This window comes from Urocampus carinirostris, chromosome 20 (assembly GCF_059441175.1).
Source record: "Urocampus carinirostris isolate Australia breed hairy pipefish chromosome 20, RoL_Ucar_1.0, whole genome shotgun sequence".
Lineage (NCBI taxonomy): Eukaryota > Metazoa > Chordata > Actinopteri > Syngnathiformes > Syngnathidae > Urocampus > Urocampus carinirostris.
The window spans coordinates 13,153,185-13,172,877 of NC_142368.1; the positions used below are offsets into that span (position 1 = coordinate 13,153,185).

The 19,693-nt window shown below is 38.2% G+C and overlaps 1 protein-coding gene across 1 annotated transcript in view; it reads right to left on the reverse strand.

The window, feature by feature from the left end:
• cep128 (centrosomal protein 128) overlaps nucleotides 1-18,073 on the reverse strand; it is a 36,472-nt gene extending 18,399 nt beyond the window's left edge. The window contains exons 1-12 of the mRNA XM_088325678.1: nucleotides 17,477-18,073; nucleotides 13,219-13,305; nucleotides 12,981-13,110; nucleotides 9,970-10,091; nucleotides 9,796-9,887; nucleotides 8,361-8,433; nucleotides 7,739-7,801; nucleotides 7,577-7,651; nucleotides 5,669-5,786; nucleotides 4,214-4,353; nucleotides 2,264-2,335; nucleotides 1,087-1,272 (exon numbers count right to left, since the gene is read on the reverse strand). Coding sequence (XP_088181804.1) covers nucleotides 1,087-1,272; nucleotides 2,264-2,335; nucleotides 4,214-4,353; nucleotides 5,669-5,786; nucleotides 7,577-7,651; nucleotides 7,739-7,801; nucleotides 8,361-8,433; nucleotides 9,796-9,887; nucleotides 9,970-10,091; nucleotides 12,981-13,110; nucleotides 13,219-13,305; nucleotides 17,477-17,650 — 1,332 coding nt within the window. The 5' untranslated portion in view covers nucleotides 17,651-18,073. The remainder of the gene's footprint in view (nucleotides 1-1,086; nucleotides 1,273-2,263; nucleotides 2,336-4,213; nucleotides 4,354-5,668; nucleotides 5,787-7,576; nucleotides 7,652-7,738; nucleotides 7,802-8,360; nucleotides 8,434-9,795; nucleotides 9,888-9,969; nucleotides 10,092-12,980; nucleotides 13,111-13,218; nucleotides 13,306-17,476) is intronic.
• Nucleotides 18,074-19,693: the final 1,620 nt, after the last annotated feature.

The following is a 19,693-nucleotide window of genomic DNA, read 5'->3' on the forward strand; positions in this document are numbered from 1 at the left end:
AAGAGAAATTATCGGTGTGTTCATGATGTGAAAATACGTTACTGGCACACAGTGAATGGCACACATGCCTTGGCTAAGGAAAATATATATCGAACATGTTGCATATCTTTAGGGTATTTGTTTTTGAAATATTGTTGGTCAAGTAAAATAGTCTAATTGCTCTTTTTTTAAAATATTTCTAAAAAAATAAAACAAGTTTGCTGATTTTAAGGATGTTTTATATTTCTATTATAACTATTATATTATTAATATTATTATATATATTTTTTATTTTCCATAACAAGACAAAATATATGTGTGTTCATGATGAGAAAATACCTCACTTCTAAACATTATACAAGTGCTCCATTAGTGAAAGTCACACATGCCTTGGCTAAAAAACAATATCCATCCATCCAATATTTGCGCCGCTTATCCTCAGTAGGGTTGCGGGGGTGCTGGAGCCCATCCCAGCTGTCTTTGGGCAGTGGGCAGGGGACACCCTGAACCGGTTGCCAGCCAGACAACTCACTCGCTCATTCACACCTAGGGACAATCTGGACCGGCACATTAACCTGACATGCATGTTTTCGGAATGTGGGAGGAAACCCACACAAGCACAGGGAGAACATGCAAACTCCACACAGGAAGGTTCCATCACATGACCTTAGAACTGTGCCGCACATGCGCTAACCACTGCACAGTACACAATAGTGGCTGGACAAATAAATATATAAAAGCTGAGACAAAGAGGGGAAATTACAATGGTTATAAATAACATTTGGCCAATTACGGACATTAGGAAGAGACCGAGAGGAGACACGACCAAGAGGTGGTGTTCCTTCTATAGAAAATCTATATATATTTTAAGGAGGAACCTAAATGCTTAGAATGTTTCTAACAAATGACGAATTATCATCTTTTTTGGGGATATTTGGAGATATTCGCTCGTAATCGGTTAAGGTACCATCAACCCAATAATTATCCCTGTTTATAACAATTATATAAGAAAAACGAAAAAAGAAAAAAAAATCCTCACACAGACTCACAGAATATATAAAAGCAGTGAGTCATTTTCCTGTCATTTACCAAGCTACCTGAACCGACCTGTGCCGCTTCGTGGCTGCGCAGTCGAAGGTGTTGCCGGGCTTCCTCCAGCTCCTTCTGCAAGCCATTGCACTTTGCCCTCCATTGGCGCACGGCCTTTTGGGCCTTGGCCCTCAGTTCTTCTCGGCTCCTCGTGCTCTCCTGGAGTAAAGCCTCCGCCTCGGTTCTCTCTGCCTGCCCCCGGCTCTGAAAAGAAAAGCCAAATTATTTTCTTTGGGTGTTTTCTTCCTGAGATAAATCATGTTTTTTTTTCAGCTTTGTCACTCCAAGTCGGAATGGAATACAGTAGACCCCCGGGATACAGCGTCCCTGCCTTATGACATCTACACTTTATGGTAGAGAACAAGATGTTCTTCATTCTTTATGGCAATAATTTTGCGTGCCCACAAACAAAATTCAAACTTTCTGACGCATGTCTGCTATTGGTTTGTGTCAAAGCATCATGAAAATGCCAATATGCTATTGGATAAATTGCCTTTTGCTTCATTAAGTTCAGAATCTCTTGTGTTTTGTGAAAAATGTACACATTAGTGTGTTAAATACTGTATTATTTGCACTATAATTAGTCGCTATGGGTCCCAAGGCTTGCAGCATACTCACCAACACTACCACTTTACGCTTCAGATTAGTGCTGTTCTCCTCTAAAAAAACGCCAGATTTAAAAGAAAATAGTGTGTGCTCAAATCTGCTTTTTAATGTCAAAAGGTTGGCATGTATGTTGCACTAATGCTAAAAGAAGGAGCACAAACATGATGGAAGTGATAATTAGGGAACTCAGGAAAATCCACACAAATCATTACCCTCATTAAGTTGCATTACCACAACCAATCGACGGTTGGGATCATTATTAAAAAATATTAATCCGCCGTTTCCTCCCGCCTCTGCATCCACCCATTACCCTAGTGTACCAGCTCAACTCAGATCACACCTAAGGAAGATTTCATTTTTTTTTCCTTTACATTTATTTTTTTATCATATGTAAGTAGATTAGACACAAAAGGCACTCACGATTTAATTGTTTTTCCTGGGGCAGAGGGAGTTCGGAACCCATTAGGTTTCTATCCCCTGTTATATGGCACTTTCACTTTGCTACCCCCACCTCAGAACGGATTTGTGTCGTATCCTGGAGGTCTACTGTATAAAGGAATTCAAAATAGTTCCTGTTCTAATCCAAAACCTGTATTTCCCTGAGCTGCTCAAGCATCCTTAATTGTTGCTGTTCCCGCCTGGCCAAATCTGCAGACAAGCCCTGATTAAAGAAACCAAAGATAAGATTGTTTCACATTTTATAAAGCGAAATACATTTTTAAAAGACTAAAGAAAGAAAGATGTCAGAGCAACAAAACATTAAAAACATTTGGCGGTAAAAAGAGAAAAGAAAACAAATCACATTGCAGCTTCAAATCTGATTTCTAAATCAAGAATTCCGTTATTTAAAGGCTTGTTAATGACATCCTATTTTTAATATTTTTCCATTTGTCATGCAATAACTGTTATTTTTAATTAATCTATCATCTATGGAAAGGACACACCTTATTTTATTATTTTTTCATCAATAACTCATCAGGGTCGGCATTGGCTCAATCCCAAACTCGTCTTGGGATCAAGAGGTGACAGGTTCAATTCTCGGCTCCTCCAAGTTATATGTCGAAGTGTCCTTGGGCAAGACACTGAATCCCTAATTCCCCTGATAGTATGGCTGATGCTTGTATCGGTTAGTGCAGTGTTTTTCAACCAGTGTGCCCAAAAAATCAGGCCAATATTCAGTATTTTTGCTATCTTCAGACAAGGAAATGTAATAGTCATCCATATCAGTAGGTGGCAGTACATTTTTATATACTAATTACCAGGGTCGGGTAGGGTTACTTTAACTGGATTACTTTCAATTACTTTTGGATGACTCCAATACCAAATATGCTAATAAAAGACAAAAGAAACTAAATAGGAATCAAATGATGACTCACAACACGTGGTAAGCTTTCTCTCCTGGCTTTGATCTCTTTGATCTCCGGCAAAACTAACATAAAATGCGACAGAAACAAAATGAAAATAAATCCAAACAGCTTGCCAACATCATTGCCGTTCCATTACTCCCCAAGCCTGCACAAAATTTGGTCATTTTATTCATATTTAGTTTCTTTTGTCTTTTATTAGCATATTCGGAATTTGAGTCATCCAAAAGTTGAAAAGTAATCCAGTTAAAGTAACCCTACCCAACCCTGCTAATTACCTGCTCGTGAAATAGCAAAGTACATTTATTAACTTAATTTATAATAAAAAATGTATAAAGCACATCATTCTTTTTTATTTTAGGCATTAATTTCTTCTTTTTGTAAACTAATTACCTACATATGAGGTAGTACAATGAAATATTTGACATAACTTCATTTTCAAACATTTTCGACAGACAGTGTGCCTCGGAACTTTTTTATAAATACAAGTGTACCTTGGTTCAAAATGGTTTGAAAAACACTGAGTTAGTGTGGAAAAGGGAAAAGTGTGAAGCACGTTGTAAAGCGCTTTAGGAGGTCTTCATTGACTTGAAAAGTTCTATATAAATGCAGACCATTTACATCGATGAAAAGAGCACACTAGCGCTTATTTTGTCCGTTTGGATGAAATCATTCGTATAAAAAGGCATTTTTTTCCATCAATGTATTATCTATTAAAATGAATACACCTGTACAAGTACTTATTTTTCCATTTTCTATGAAATAGTTTGTGTAAAAAGACACATTTTCATCGATGCATCATCGAGAAAAATGAACACATACATTCAACGGACAGACTGAGGAGATCATTTCTTCCTCATGCCATGAGGCTCTTTAACTCCACTCGGGGGAGTATAAGCCCACATTAAATCCCACCCCCTCATTTGCATATCACCTTATTCTTATGACAGTGTATATTTTCCGTAGCACTATTTAAATACTCTATATCAACATATTGGGTATTTTTGTATTCTATATCTTTTATTTTATTATTTTATTTTTCAACACAAGGATACTGCTGGAAGTGTGAATTTCCCTACGGGGATAAATAAAGTATCTATCTATCTATTAAAAAAATTGTATAAAAAAGTAATTTTTCATCGGTCTATAAAAACATAATAAAAACCCCGACACACCTCCAACTGGATATTGAGCCGTACTCTTTCTCTTTCCTTGTGGTCCACCGCGTTCTTCAGTTCCTCGACCTCACTGGCGACCGACACCTTGCGCAGTTGAGCTCGTAGTTCCGACAATTCTTTTTCCATATCCGACCCATCTACATTTTTACGATACAGAAAAAAAACTGGCTGCAGACTTGTGACTCTTATGGACATTTGGAGGAAAAATTGTCTCATGAAAAGAGCATTTGTTTACGGTACGATTACAAAATCGTATTTCGATTTGAGAAAACCATTACACCCTGAAGAACGTCTTTAAATAATTGTGATCTCTCTCTTGCTGCTTTTTTGAGCAAGTCATGATCTAGGTCAGCGGTCGGCTACCTTTTTTTAAAAGCGCATTTAGCTAAAATTTAGACATTTTCAGTTCCGCGCCGTGTTGTTTAGAGGCTTTACAGCCACCCCTCCTCTTCTGCTCCGTTTGTGAGTGTGTGTCTGGAGAGATCAGTGTTTTAACCCAGCCAACGAAACACAGGCGCGCGATAAATGAATGAATCATGGCGACTCTAGTGAAAAAATGTTGTTCATTTCAGCCAGCGTGGGCAAATGACTGGGGCTTTGTGCAAAAAATGACCATGCTGTTTTGTGCATTATGCCCCGAGAGCGTTTTACCTCGCGCATCAAGTGTTAAACGTCAATACGGAACGAATCATGAACATGGATTCAAGGACGAGTCTGACGCGCTGTGTCGAGGTACGGCAAACAAACACAGACCCTGAAAACCATTGTCACTGCTAAAAACGCCAAGCACGGACAATCTTTTACTTAATGCGAATATAATAAAGAAGCGTTCTTTTTGAGCTCGGGGGTTTAGTTGGTGGCTTGCCTCACAAATAGACAATCAAAAACAAGAATAAAACACATCCCCATGTCTGCCAGAAGTGTTGAACGTCAAGAGGGGCTGGCAGAAAGCGTGTGTGTGCGTGTTTGTTTCAATTTGATATTTTCATTGGTGAATAGTATGGTAGCTGTCCATATCACTTGTTTTTGATTGTAGTTCATTGTTGATGAAGAATGGTTGATTCGAAAGTTGAAGTCATGGATATCTACAGGCCTTTCCACGCGTTGCTCACATTCATTTTTTAGTTTATTGATTAACAAGAATAGTGGAAGATAAATTGGTCAGTTATACGATTTCAATGTTTATCCATGTTGTATATTTGGACTGGTGTAAAATGACAGCTCAGTCGGATATGAAAAAAATGTTGTGCGAGTCATTAATCTTGGTGTGGCCCACTGATTTACAATGAAATTTGAAAGTGGCACTCCACACCGAAAAGGTTGCTGACCCCTGATCCAGGTTATATATTTTTAAATGTTTGTGTTTTCCAGAACACAACAAAACTAAATACATTAAGTAGAAGAAGAAGAAGAAAGTAATGCTCCTTCTAGAATAAGATATTCATTGCCTACCTCGTCCTCTTCCCTCCACCTGGTCCGTGTGATGGGTTCGAGGATTCTCCAAGCAAACCCTCTGAAGCTCCGTCTTTTCCTTCCTGGTTTGCTGCAGCTCACCCTTTAGATTTTCCATCTGATGACAAAATCAGGTGGGAAAAGTAGTAACGCATGCTTTAGCGAAGAAAACTCGATTACTCGTTTTTATGGAGCAGCATTGTCTTAGTTGCACACGTTAAGTCAAAATAAATGTTCAAATGCTAGTTGGGCAAATGTGACATTTGGCCAATCAAGGAATTAAATGGAAGGGGTATGACCTCATGTCCGGTCCATTCTCAAGGTTTCTTCATTTTCCTCATGTTGAGGTTTTTGAGTTTTTCCTAGCCCTCATGTAGGTTTTAGATCAGGGGATGGCATAATAATAGTCTGTGGTTTGCAATAATCTGTGGTCTGTGCAGCCCTTTGAGACTCTTTGTGATTAAGGGCCAAACAAATAAACTTGCCTTGACTTGACTTGCAGACCATTTAGATAATTTTACCTTTTTTCCGAAGATTTTCCGTAGATTTTTACCCCCTAAAATGAGCAAGATTATCTTGATTAGATACTTTGGCTTTTTTAAGGAAATGTTTCTTTTATTTAATTGTTTTTTAAACTTAAAATGAGAAAAAGCAGGAAAAAAAAATCAAAAAGTTGGTAGAAAATGTCATATATTTTCTAACATAGTACAAATAATTTCTCATAAAATGGGCAAAATAATCTCATTAATATATATTAGTTTATTTTAAATATTATTTATCTTATTTAATTTGAGAAAAAAAGAAAATATCTATCAATCAGGAAAAAAAATCTACTTAAATGAGCAAAGGTTTCTGGGGATGGCGTAAGAATAATTCTTTGGAGCCTCAAGATAGATAGATAGATAGATAGATAGATAGATAGATAGATAGATAGATACTTTATTCATCCCCGAAGGGAAATTCACATTTCCAGCAGCATCCCTGAGCTGAGAACAGTACAATAATAAAGCCAAAAGAATACAATATACAAATACCTAGTGTGACGTGCAAATGCCCACTCAAGCACATTATGAAGAAGGAAGAGAGGAGACACAACCAAATTGTGTTGACTTTGGCTTGTTTAGAGATTTATTAAAGGCAAATAATACTCAAAGTGAGCAGAATTTGCTTTTCCAACAATTGGCAGATTGTTTTGCTTATTTAAATTATCTTTTACGAATCTAGTTCAAAACCTTGTTTACTAATTCATTTTCTTCATGTTGAGGTTTTTGAGTTTTTCCTTGCCTTCATGTAGGTTTTAGATCAGGAGATGGTGTCATAATAGTCTGTGGTTTAAAATAATCTGTGATCTGTGCAGCCCTTTGAGACTCTTTGTGATTAAGGGCTATACAAATAAACATGACTTGACTGAGGTTTTTGAGTTATTCCTTGCCCTCATGTAGGTTTTAGATCAGGGGATGGTGTCATAATCGTCTGTAGTCTGTGCAGCCCTTTGAGACTCTTTGTGATTAAGGGTGTCACAAATAAACATGACTTGACTTTACTTGACTACTAATTAGCCAAATATTATTTTCAAAATAATTTTAAATTAAAATTAAAAATATTTAAATAAGGAAAAAAATAAGCTTAGAACAATCAAACGTTTCTGCTAACAATGTAACAATTCCTTACCAGTGCCTCGCTGACATTAAAAAGAGATAAAGAGGAGAATCGACCAAGTTGTGCTTCTAGTTCTACAGAAAATCAAAACATATTCTAATGAGGAACCTCAATGCTTCGAATTTTTTCAACAATCGGCCGATTAATCATTAAAGCGTGGCATCAAGAGTCATCATCGGCTCTTTTTTTTCTATCAGGCTGTTTAGTGTGACCCTTATCAGTTCGATAACAATAATTCTTCTCCCCAACCTGTTGCACCAGAGACTCTCGGCTGCCCTCGGACTGATCGAGGAGCCGTCGAACTTTCCCGAGCTCCTGCTCCACCTAAAAAAAATCCCACGATGACGCCGTTAAATAAGGTCAGGCTATTTAACCCATCACCCGTCAATTCAAACATGTCCTCCTCCTCACTTTGGACTTCTCCTTTTCTGCGTAGAGTAACCTGGACGTTATGGCGTCCCTTTTCTCTGAAATCTAGAAAACACAAACAAGTCGGATTCAGGAGCACTGCAGGTGCTTTAGTATGACATCATTCCCGCTGCAACGGGCCACCGGCATCCCAATCAATCTCGATCCCCGTTAGAAGCAAGCCCATCCGCGAGCCATAGCCTTTCCCCAAGGAACTCGTCGTGTATTTGATTCACATCGAGCTCATCGGAGAATAAAAGAACGTGCTTCTCATCTGCTTAATTTTTGTGATGCAAAAGATGAATTTCCTCTTTATGTCCTTATGTTTATTTACTCTTCGTTTTGGGGAGGATTATTATTCCTACTCGCCCATTAGGACACTATAGAGGCAATAAAACTGAATTGGTAGCTGTGGGGGGATGTGAGCAGTGTTGTGAAATGAAGGAAGGCGACACAGTGCCCCCTGGTGGTTCATTATCGAACTACGCTTTAAGGGAAACACTCTTTTGTGTCTTTTGCGTCAATCTAAATATTTTTAAATATTCTATTTCACGACAACTGTGTCTTGTGTGTAGTTATGGTGATGATCTTAATACAATGAAGGCGCTTCAAACAAATGACTTACAGAATCCGGCCGCTGCGTCGGGGTGACGTGATCGGAGAGATTCTCCAGGGCGAGCCTGGTGTCCACGTCGACCCTGACGAAAACAAAAAGAATACTGCCAATGTCAGCAAAAAATATATTCTAATTGGACTGGGGGTTCACTTTGCAGAGAGAAAAAACACTTTAATACCAATATTAAAGCAATTTCAAAATGTGTTTTATGTTGCACATTATTTTTTCACTATATTTATGTAGTAAAATGAGGAAAAACAATAATGTATCCATTCAATTAAATATAGCCTATTTCATTTGAAGAAATATCATTTTATTGCTATAATTTTCAACTTATTATGATAGTAAAATGATAAGAATATTATGTATAAGTGTACCTCAGAAATCCTAAGTAACGGTGATCAAACCCGCACTTTTTCTCATCCTCAATATTTATTTGAATTTTTTTAAGCAGACCTATCTTCTAAAATAAGAAAAACACTCATGTATTAGTGAATTTAAATATTGCTTATTTCATTTGAAGTATACAATTATGTTTAATTTCTATATTCGACTTATTTTGCCAATTAAAAAAGAAAAAGACAAATGTTCCAAAAAAATTCCTTGATAGCAATAATCAAAAACGCAAATTATCAATTAAAATGTGTTTAATGTTGCACATTAAATAATGACATTTTCCTTATTTTTTTCAGAACATATCTAGTAAGATAAGAAAAACGCTCAAGAATTGGTTTATTTGAATGTTACCCCCCCCCCCTCATCATCACCAAGTAAAAGTAAGAAAAATAATGGGTATAAATGTTGGACATCAATGGCCTTTGGTCATTATTATTTCACGTTTTTCTTTCAACATTTTCATCTTGTAAAATAAGAAAAATAATCATGCATTTATTCATCGTAATAATGCCAAATTCATTTTAATAATATCATTATTTTATACCATTATTTTGGACTTATTTTGTTATTAAAATAATAACTTAAAAAATAATAATAATAATAAAAATGTGCAAAGCTTATTTTAGGCATTTCTTTAAAAACAAAAAAATAATAATCATGCATTTATTATTTAAATAGCCATTTTCATTTTTTTATTTATTTTTTTTAACTAAATTTTCAACTTATTTTGTTAGTACAATAAGAAAAAACAAGTACAAATATATTTCGCAAGAGGGTTTTTTTCTTATTTTACCATTAATGAAATGTGTTTCTATAATAAAAGAAGTATAGCTACCCTTAAAATGAGCTATGGTCTAATCTTAAACTATTTTGAGTTTATTTAGCAATAAAAATAAGATAATAATACTTATAATGAGCAAAGTATCAAATGTGAAATACATGTTCTTGTTTTAATTGACTGCGAAAACAAAAAACTACTTTAAAATGAGCAAGATTACATCCCCCACTAGAATCCAAGCTTTTTTAAGCATTATTCGTCTTGTTTTACCGATTCCTCCTGACAATTTCTCGCTCCAAATCAACTGACAGCTTTTCTTGACCGCAGCGCAGATCTCGCAAGGATTGGTGCAAAGAGTGGATCTGTTGGACCCAAAAAGATGAAAAAAATTATATTATTGTATAGTTTAGTTCAAATAATAAATAGCAGGTGCCTGGTCCTTACGTCATCTCCCGAAAAGCTGCTATTCCGAAAATGAACGCTTGCAGAGTGAGACCTCCTCCTCCCGCTCCCAGAAGTTCCTCCATAATCTTTGAGTGGGGACGTGGTCTTCAAATGTTTGTCATCTGAAATTCCACATCATTGCATTACTGATGAAGGACAACTGTGTGAAAATTTTTTAAAAAGTGAACACTAGAGGTCAGTCTAGCCTAGAACAAAGCTAACGTGTGTGTGCAATCAAAGAAACAACATGGAAGCCCGAAGGATAACAAAACTTGGAGGCCTACTCCCATATTTTCTAGATTTCAGCTAGCGATAGAGCAGGAAAGCGGCTGCTAATCCACACTAGCAAAAACAAAAGACAAAGCGGGCTGGGTACACCTGGAGCAGCTAAAAAGAGCCAATGATGGAGTTGGTCAGAGCTTGTGTAATTATAAAACTTCAGCAGCTAGCAGGAAAGCTTCTAAAAAAGCCACTAAAAGACTACATGAGCAAGTTTTATGTACATGGAACAGCCAACAATAACAACTAGCAACCATGGCCTTAGGTCAAGTGGCTCGAGAAAGAAACAGTGAAGGGAAATCACATGCAGCAGCTATCAATAAAAAAGCAGCTGGCGGTGAGCCATCGCCTGCAGACAAGAGGCTAACAAGAGTGGTTAGATAAGAAAACTGTGGGAAAAAAAACAATGCCTGAATGCCACGATTTGGAAACCATTACATGCGGGCCTCAGCTGTGAAAGGCAAGTGACAGTAAAGGAAGAAGCAGGCACCATTACGAATAGCAATAGAAACTAGCAGCAAGACAAAGCCAAAAGTTAACTGGCTAACATGAATGGCTAAAGAAGAAAAATTGGAAAACGCAGAAGATGCATGGATCATGGGACTCAGTGACGTTGGCTTGCATGACTAGCATTGGAAGGTGAGTGACACTAAAGGATGAACCAGGAACAGTTAACAATTACAGTAGCAGCTTGCAGTGAGCCATCCCCTGCAGCCACGTGGCTAAAATAAGAGGCTAGAGAAGGAAACAGCAGAAAAAAGCAGATGACCGATTATTGGGCTGGCCGATCTTTGGGAATGTGACGATATCGGTATCAGCCATTTTTTATCCATTGGGCTGGGTTCTCCACTCCTCTTCATTTCCCTCGCTACCTACTCACGCTTTCTGATTGGATAAGCCACTGGGGGTGGAGCCACTAGAAAAACATTATTAGAGCAGCAAACTCTGCTAATTCCCTGACATGATTGTGACTGTGAATCGAGCTGCTAGCAATATTGAGATTTTAAAAAGTTGTTATTAGCTCTTATCATAACAAAAGTGGGTCAATCAAGCGTGCGTGTTTGTGGTTGAGAGAGATCATAAAAAACATTCTAAAATGGAAGGCTGAGTGATTAGCTTTTAATATTAGTCCATGAATCTGACTCTAAAAATGGAGTGCCCCCACTTTTCAATTGACCAGCTCCGTTGAATTTTCCAATGCTTTTTACACTTTGTGTTTTAAGTTTAAGTCATGTTAGTTGTATTGATCTCATCTCATCTCCTGCACCGCTTATCCTCAGTAGGGTTGCGGGGATGCTGGAGCCCATCCCAGCAATCATCGGGCAGTGGGCAGGGGACACCCTGAACTGGTTGCCAGCCAATGGCAGGGCACACGGGGACAGACAACTCACTCGCCCATTCACACCTAGGGACAATTTGGACCGGCCAATTCACCTGAAATGCATGTTTTTGGAATGTGGGAGGAAACCGGAGTGCCCGGAGGAAACCCACGCAAGCACGGGGAGAACATACAAACTCCGCACAGGAAGTCTGGAGCTGGATTTGAACCCACGCAGGAGGTTCCCAAGACATGAACTGTGCCGCACATGCGCTTATTTTCCCTACCCCTTCATCTTCCCTATTAAATACACCAATGATAATAACAACAATTGTAATAATATTAATAATAACAGTTATGATATAAGAATAGCAACAATAACACAAAGTTAACTAGACACACTATTCCCAATCTCTCGTATCACTCATACCCCCTTTTCTTCAATTCTGTATTCCGTCAGTAATGTTTTTTTTTGTATCTAAATTTGAACAAGTGAATATTTGGACATTGTTTGATCTGGTCTTACAAACCGTTCCAAAGCTTGACTCCACACACAGACACACACATATTTTTCCTGGTGGTTCTCACCTTTGGGATTATGAATTCACTACAGCCCCTTAAGTTATAATTTCCCTCTTTCCGAATGAATAATTTTTGGATGTTTTCTGGCACTGTGTTTTTGTGGACCTTAAATGCTGGATTAGTTAGTTGTGTTGAAATTCCATTTTTTTACAGTAAAAGGTTTCAGAGAACTATTAAACTTGTTTTTGAATTTACAACAAATTCCCTTTGTGTCTTTTTGCATGATTAAAAATTTCTCACGCCGATTTTTAAGCAACTGAATATCGGCTCAAAATATCGAACTCCTCTCAACACTAATCGGTATGGTCCTATAAAGGGGCGGCACAGCGGCTGAGTGGTTAGTGGGTCTGCGTCACAGTTTTGAGGTCATGGGATCGAATCCAGCTCCCAGCCATCCTGTGCGGAGTTTGCATGTTCTCCCTGTGTTTACATGTGTTTCCTCCGGGCACTCCGGTTTCTTCCCACATTCCAAAAACATGCATGTCAGGGTAAATGGCCTTTCCAGATTTTCCCTAGGTGTGAATGTGCGAGTTGTATGTCTTTGTGTGCCCTGCTACTGGCTGGCATCCAGTTCAAGGTGTCCCCTGTCCCCTGCCCAGAGACAGCAGGTATGGGTTTCAGCAACCCCGCGACCCTACTGTGGATAAACGGTGAAGATAATGGATGGATGGATGGATACTATAAAACCAATATCGCTCGATCCCTAATGTCTCGGACATTGGACTTGGTGACGTTGGCTTGCATGAGCAGCTGTTAAAGGAGATAGTTATTTTTTCACAGGGTGTATCGATTTTTTTAAGCATGTCAATACCAAACGGCGGCCGATTTTTACCGTATCCTGGGCAATCGTCCAGGTCGCTGGAATGCAAGCTGCAGGCGGAAGCGCCGTGGCGGGCACCATGAGTCCCGCTCAGCCTCTGCGCCTGCAGCTGACTGATGGAGTCTTCCAGGTTGTCCCGAAGCTGCAAAACACAAACCAGATGTCGAGCAGACAAAAAGCAGACGACCTTGAGCCGTTTCAAAGCCAGATGTGAAGAAAATGCCATGAATGGATTCAACAGGTGTCTCACTAAAGCCATGGCCTCGGCCTGGTCCACGCTGTGTTCCCGGTACTGGCCCAGCATCTGGTCCACTTTGGTCAGGTTCCGATTGGTATCCTAGCAAAAGGAAACGATGCTTTCACTGTAATGTCATTTGGAAGATGAGGGTGCACCGAACCACAGAAACATTGAATATTTCCTTTCATGGCAGGTGTCTCAAACTCACAGCCAATGTTCCCTCTAATTTTCCACGGGTCTGAGCGTTTACACAAAGTCGGTGAGCAACGCTTGAAACAACAGTGAGCAACCATAATCCCAAGGGTGGCAAGATAAATAATTATCAAACATGTCCAAAACTTGACATCAAGTTACATTTTGCTGAGTTTCCGGCAATGCAAAATGATTTTTCTCTTTTGAATGAATTGGCTCATGTATTATCGCAAAGGTTGTACGGCATACAAACGTCGTTTGTTCTTACAATTCTTTCACAAGATATCCATTTCTTTTTTTTTCCTGACATATTTTGTCGCATAATATTACATTTTTGGGGGCTTATTTAGTCGTTTGCAAGATACAGAACTGTACTTAGTCACATTTTTAGTGGAAGTACAATGTTGGCAACAAGATTCACTTGATACAATTGGAAATTATTTGAATGCAACACAAACTTTTTCTTCTTTTTTCAGGGTTTTTTCTACTTTTTTTATTTTAATTCATTTAAAAAAAGTCTCGTTGTGTTCGTTTTTTCCGAGCTGTTACTTTTTCCTTTTCGTTCTCTGTTTACTTTTTTCCTACATTTCTTTCTTTTCTTTTTTTCTGGATTTTTTCTAAATGTTTCCTTCTCTTTTCTCTTCCATTTGTTTCTTCTTTTCCCAGCTTTTCACTACTTTTTCATTTTGGTATTTTTTTCTTTTTTGTTCTATTCCCCCCTTCTTGCATAGTTTTACATAATATTTGGTCATGTTGGGATTAAAGAAGTAAAAACAACCTGAAGAGCTTTTTAGGACCCGAAAGAGCCCGTTCTTTTTAGTGAGCCGAGCCGAAGAAGCCGGTTCTCGACAAACTCTACTAACTTTACTCAACTTCATTCTACTTCGACTCAACTTCAAAATACCGCATTTAGGACACAACATCAGGGGAACCAGAGTATTTTGACCTTCATGCACTGTAACTTTGACTTAAGTCGCTTCTCAATTAGTAATTTTGAGCCCTGATTTTTGTGCGCTGGCTAGATTTTCTTGTGCGCTGAGAATGTGCAAGCAGTGCGCAATTGCGCATGCGCGCAGCTTAGAGGGAACATTGCTCACAGCCCAGGGGCTAATTGTGGCCTGTTTCATTAGTTTAAAGGCACAGTGTGTATGAGCTCCTAGTGGTAAAAAAAAGTTATGAAAACATACAGTTTAAAAAAATAAGCAAAACTATAACGATTATATAAAAGTCCATCCATCCATTTTCTTCCGTGGTTGGCTCGCGTGGGCAACCGACTCAGCAGGGAAGCCCAGACCTCCCTATCCCCAACCACTTCATCCAGCTCATCCGACGAGATCCTGAGGTGTTCCCAGGCCAGCCTGGAGACATAGACTCTCCAGTGTGTCCTGAGTCGTCCCTGCCTCCTGTCAATGGGACGTGCCTGGAACACCTCCCGAGAGAGCCATCCTTATCAGATGCCCGAGCCACCTCAACTGGCTCCCCTCAATGCGGAGGAGCAGTGGCTCTACACAGAGTCCCTCCCGGATGACCGAACTTCTCACCCGATCTCCGAGGGAGAGGTCAGCCACCCTGCGGAGGAAACTCATCTCAGCCGCTTGTATTCAGGAGATTGTTCATTTGGTCACCCATAGTTGATGACAATAGGTGAGGGTAGGAAATTGAGAGCTTTGCCTTTCGTCTCAGCTCCTTCTTCACCATGACAGAGCGGTAAAGGGTCCGCATGGCAGTAGAAGCTGCACCTATCGATCATCTGTCCATCTCCCGGTCCATCCTACCCTCACTTGTGAACAAGACTTAAACTTCCCCAACCAGGACGGAGCATGCCACCCTTTTCCAGCTGAGTACCATGGTCTCGGACTTAGAGGCGCTGCTCTTTATCTCAACCGCTTCACACATCATCTGCAAATGGCAGGAATGCAATGCGGAGGCTTTCAAACCGGGCCCCTTCCTCGCCAAGCCGGTGCCTTGAAATTCTGTCCATCAAAGTTATAAACAGAATCGGTGATAAGGGACAGCCTTGGCAGGGTCCAACTCCAACTGGAAACAAATCCGTCTTACTCTCGGCAGTGCGGGCCAAACTCTAGCACTGGGCACACAGGGACTGCACGGCCAGACTGTGCGGTACCCCATACTCCCGGAGCACCCCCCACAGGGCTTCCCTAAAAACAGCCACAATGGACTGCATACCTGTCAACCAGTACGTTTTTGCCGTACAAAGTACGTTTATTATGCATTTTAAGACGTGTATGACGTACGAGAAAATCTGTACGGAAAAGCACAAATTTGTCAATTATGGGTACCATCCGGTATACACCGACTATCACCAAACGGCAAATCAATCAAGTCAAACCAGTTCGCCGCGGTAGCCTCTATCTCTGTATCGTTTTTTTGGGGGGGTTTTTTGCAAAGGAAGTGAGCGGTTTGATGGTACTGTGCGCATGCGTCTGCCACCTCGGATTTCATGTGGTAGATATGTAGTGAAAGGAAGTCCGTCTCTTTTTAGAGAACCGGCTTTTTCGGCTCAACTCATTAAAGAGAGCCGGCTCTCAAACGCATCACTTGCTTTGATGCATTATATTACGAATCATTATTGTTGCAGTGTTCTCGTTTGCCCACGTCCCTGTGTCCTAGACGCATTATTTTTGCTGGGGACGCATCGTGTCAAATCAACGCGCGTCCCCGGGACGCAACTTTTTTGACACGAAATTGTCATTATCATTTTTTAACAAAGATTTACCGCACTCCAAACTTTTCGTGAGGCAGATCCGCCATTGTTGTTTTAGTCTCGCGGTTTGAGTTTTCGTCTGCACGCCGATCTACAGTTCGAGTTGTGTAGTGAAACTCTGTTTCTTCTTAGAGAAGTGGCTTTTTCTGCTCAACTCATTAAAGAGAGCCGGCTCTCAAACGCCTCACTTGCTTTGATGCATTATATTACGAATCATTATTGTTGCAGTGTTCTCGTTTGCCCACGTCCCTGTGTCCTAGACGCATTATTTTTGCTGGGGACGCATCGTGTCAAATCAACGCGCGTCCCCGGGACGCAACTTTTTTGACACGAAATTGTCATTATCATTTTTTAACAAAGATTTACCGCACTCCAAACTTTTCGTGAGGCAGATCCGCCATTGTTGTTTTAGTCTCGCGGTTTGAGTTTTCGTCTGCACGCCGATCTACAGTTCGAGTTGTGTAGTGAAACTCTGTTTCTTCTTAGAGAAGTGGCTTTTTCTGCTCAACTCATTAAAGAGAGCCGGCTCTCAAACGCCTCACTTGCTTTGATGCATTATATTACGAATCATTATTGTTGCAGTGTTCTCGTTTGCCCACGTCCCTGTGTCCTAGACGCATTATTTTTGCTGGGGACGCATCGTGTCAAATCAACGCGCGTCCCCGGGACGCAACTTTTTTGACACGAAATTGTCATTATCATTTTTTAACAAAGATTTACCGCACTCCAAACTTTTCGTGAGGCAGATCCGCCATTGTTGTTTTGGTCTCGCGGTTCGAGTTTTCGTGTGCACGCCGATCTCCAGTTCGAGAAGTGGCTTTTTCTGCTCAACTCATTAAAGAGAGCCGGCTCTCAAACGGCTCACTTGCATTGATGCATTATATTACAAATGATTATGTTGTATAAATAAGTTAAGAAAAAAAGGAAGTATAAAAGGAAAAAATTAAAAAAGACAGGTTTGTGGTTATTCATTTAATCAGTATATTACCAACAATAATTAAATGCAGAAAATGGATTAATAATTTGAATAAGAAAATGTATTATTCTACTTAATTATATTTGCATGTATTTTTTCCTTCTACAGTGAACGTCCAAGCGACTTCATTTTTGAACTTTTTTTACAAACCTCATTCATGTCAAGCAACTCAGTATCTCGCAACAAAATGTTAATTAACAATGTATATGATATAACTTGTTAAACTACATGAATAAACACGTTTGGAAAAAAAATGGTGTAAGATTTTTTTGTATTTTGTAAGGGAAAATACGACAGTTTGTAAGGGCATCAAGCCGTGGAGGTTGACAGGTATGTGACTGTGATGATGCAAAAATGCATGACTATGATCGTAGTACCTGCAAAGTGGTGCACAGCGAGCTGATTTTGCCCGAGATCTCATCCGCTCGCGCATCATCCGCTCGCCCGCTCGCTCGGCCTCTCTCCCGTGCAGACCTACGATGGTTATCACGCCCAAGCCGTCCATTTCCACGGAACCGTTCGCACGAATCGGAACCACTAGAGGTGTCCATTTTTCGGAGGCATAAACCTCGATGTCCAAAAGGTTACTATCGGTCACCTGAGTTTCAATGACCAAAAGTAACGCACATAAAAATATATTGTTTTACTTTTCAAAAGTGAAAAGCTTTTTTCTGCTTTAAAATATATGTGAAAAATATTACATTCATATTAAAAAAAAACGTTTTTTTCCTCAAAATGAAACATCGTTGTCAATGACGCGCCGCTTCATTAGCAACAAGTGGCAATGCTAACCAAGCTAGCTAAGCTCCAAATATTAACGTTTAGGATTCCATAACGACCAAGAAAAACTTTTTGTCATTCCCCATGACATTTTAAACAAATATATCTGACTTTTCTATTATAGGAAAACGAGAATAAAAGCAACAAAATGATTCATCGTCCTATGTCAAGTTGAACTAGCCGCGTCTGGGTCGAGAAACGACGGACTCCAAACACAGAGAAAAGCATGACGGGAATTGTAGTCCAATCCCAGTGAGAACTGAAAGAATGCATGAGTTTTGAACTACAGTATCCACAATGCGCTTCGTGCGCAGGTGCTAATTAGACCCTTAAAATAAAAAGACAGGTTTTCAAAAAAGTATTTTAATAAAAATAGCAAAAATACCTAAAACAAAACGTAACTGTAGTAACAATATTAATACGTATTAATAAAAGAAGTTTGAAAAAATATTATAAAAGCAATTTTTTAAATAGAAAAAATGACCATAGTGGTAATTTTATTAATACGTAATACTCGTAATTAAAAGTAATATTACTAATAATAGTAATAATAATAATAATAATAATAATGTAATGAGAATGTTTGAAAAATCAATTTCAAAAGCAATGCAAATATCTGAAATTATCGAAATTGCAGTTGGAATAATCATAATAAAATTAAAAATGTAAACATATCTACTGTAATAGCAACGATTGATATAATCAATAAATGTAGTCGTAATGATGATAAAATAACAATTTTAAAACATTTTAAAAGCAACAATATTTATAATAAAAAATAATTGTAGTAGGGTGTAGTAATACTATACTTATTTAAAAAAATGTCTAAAATGGAAAATAACCGTAGAATCAGTTGTAATAATCTTTTTTAAATTTATATTTTGGTTTAAATAAATAATACAAACAAAAAATAAATAAAATAAATAATAAAATAAACATATATATAGGATATAAAAACTTAAAATAAGCAATAAAATGAAAAATTATCATAAAATTAAAATAACATTAAAAAATAAAACACATTTTTTAATAATCAAATTTAAAAGCAAAAATATTTATAATAGAAAATAAGTATATTAGTAGTAATAGTAAAAGTCATTTTTTTTAAATAATCATATTTTAATTTAAATAAAAAATACAAACAAAACATAAATCAAAAAAACTTTAAAAAAAAACTATATATATAAAACATAAAATAAAATCAAACAATAAAATATATCATAAATTCAAAGTAAAATTCAAAAGTAAAAAACAATTGTTAAAAAAAAACGATTTTAAAAGCAAAAATATTTATAAAAAAAAAACTCGTAGTAATAATATCAGTATGTAATAATAAAGTTGTTTAAAAATATCAATTATATTTGTACAAAAATAATAACATTAATGCATAGTAATAATTATTAAGATCAATTTTAAAAGCAATGTTTATCACAGAAAATGTACTAGTAATACATTTTATTTATATATATATATATATATATATATATATTAAGGGCATGCATATTTTCCATCTGCACACTAATATTCCAACTACCGATTCTCCGTAATCCCCTCCCTATAACCCAAAGCAGTTTGTCATGCCAAAGTCAAATCCCAAAACTACTAATGAGCGAGGGGCCGGGAGTCCTTCTCCAATCTAACGCAAGACTGCTTCCTAAGTCCACCCTCGAGACGAAGACCACCTCCGAAAAATGCTAAAGACATCCAGCTGTTGCTCCTGCAGCATCTGTATTTTCCTCCTGGGACCACAAAAACAAACTTTAAGCAAAGATTTGACACATTTTCCTGCAAAGATTTGGAAAAAGATGCTGTGG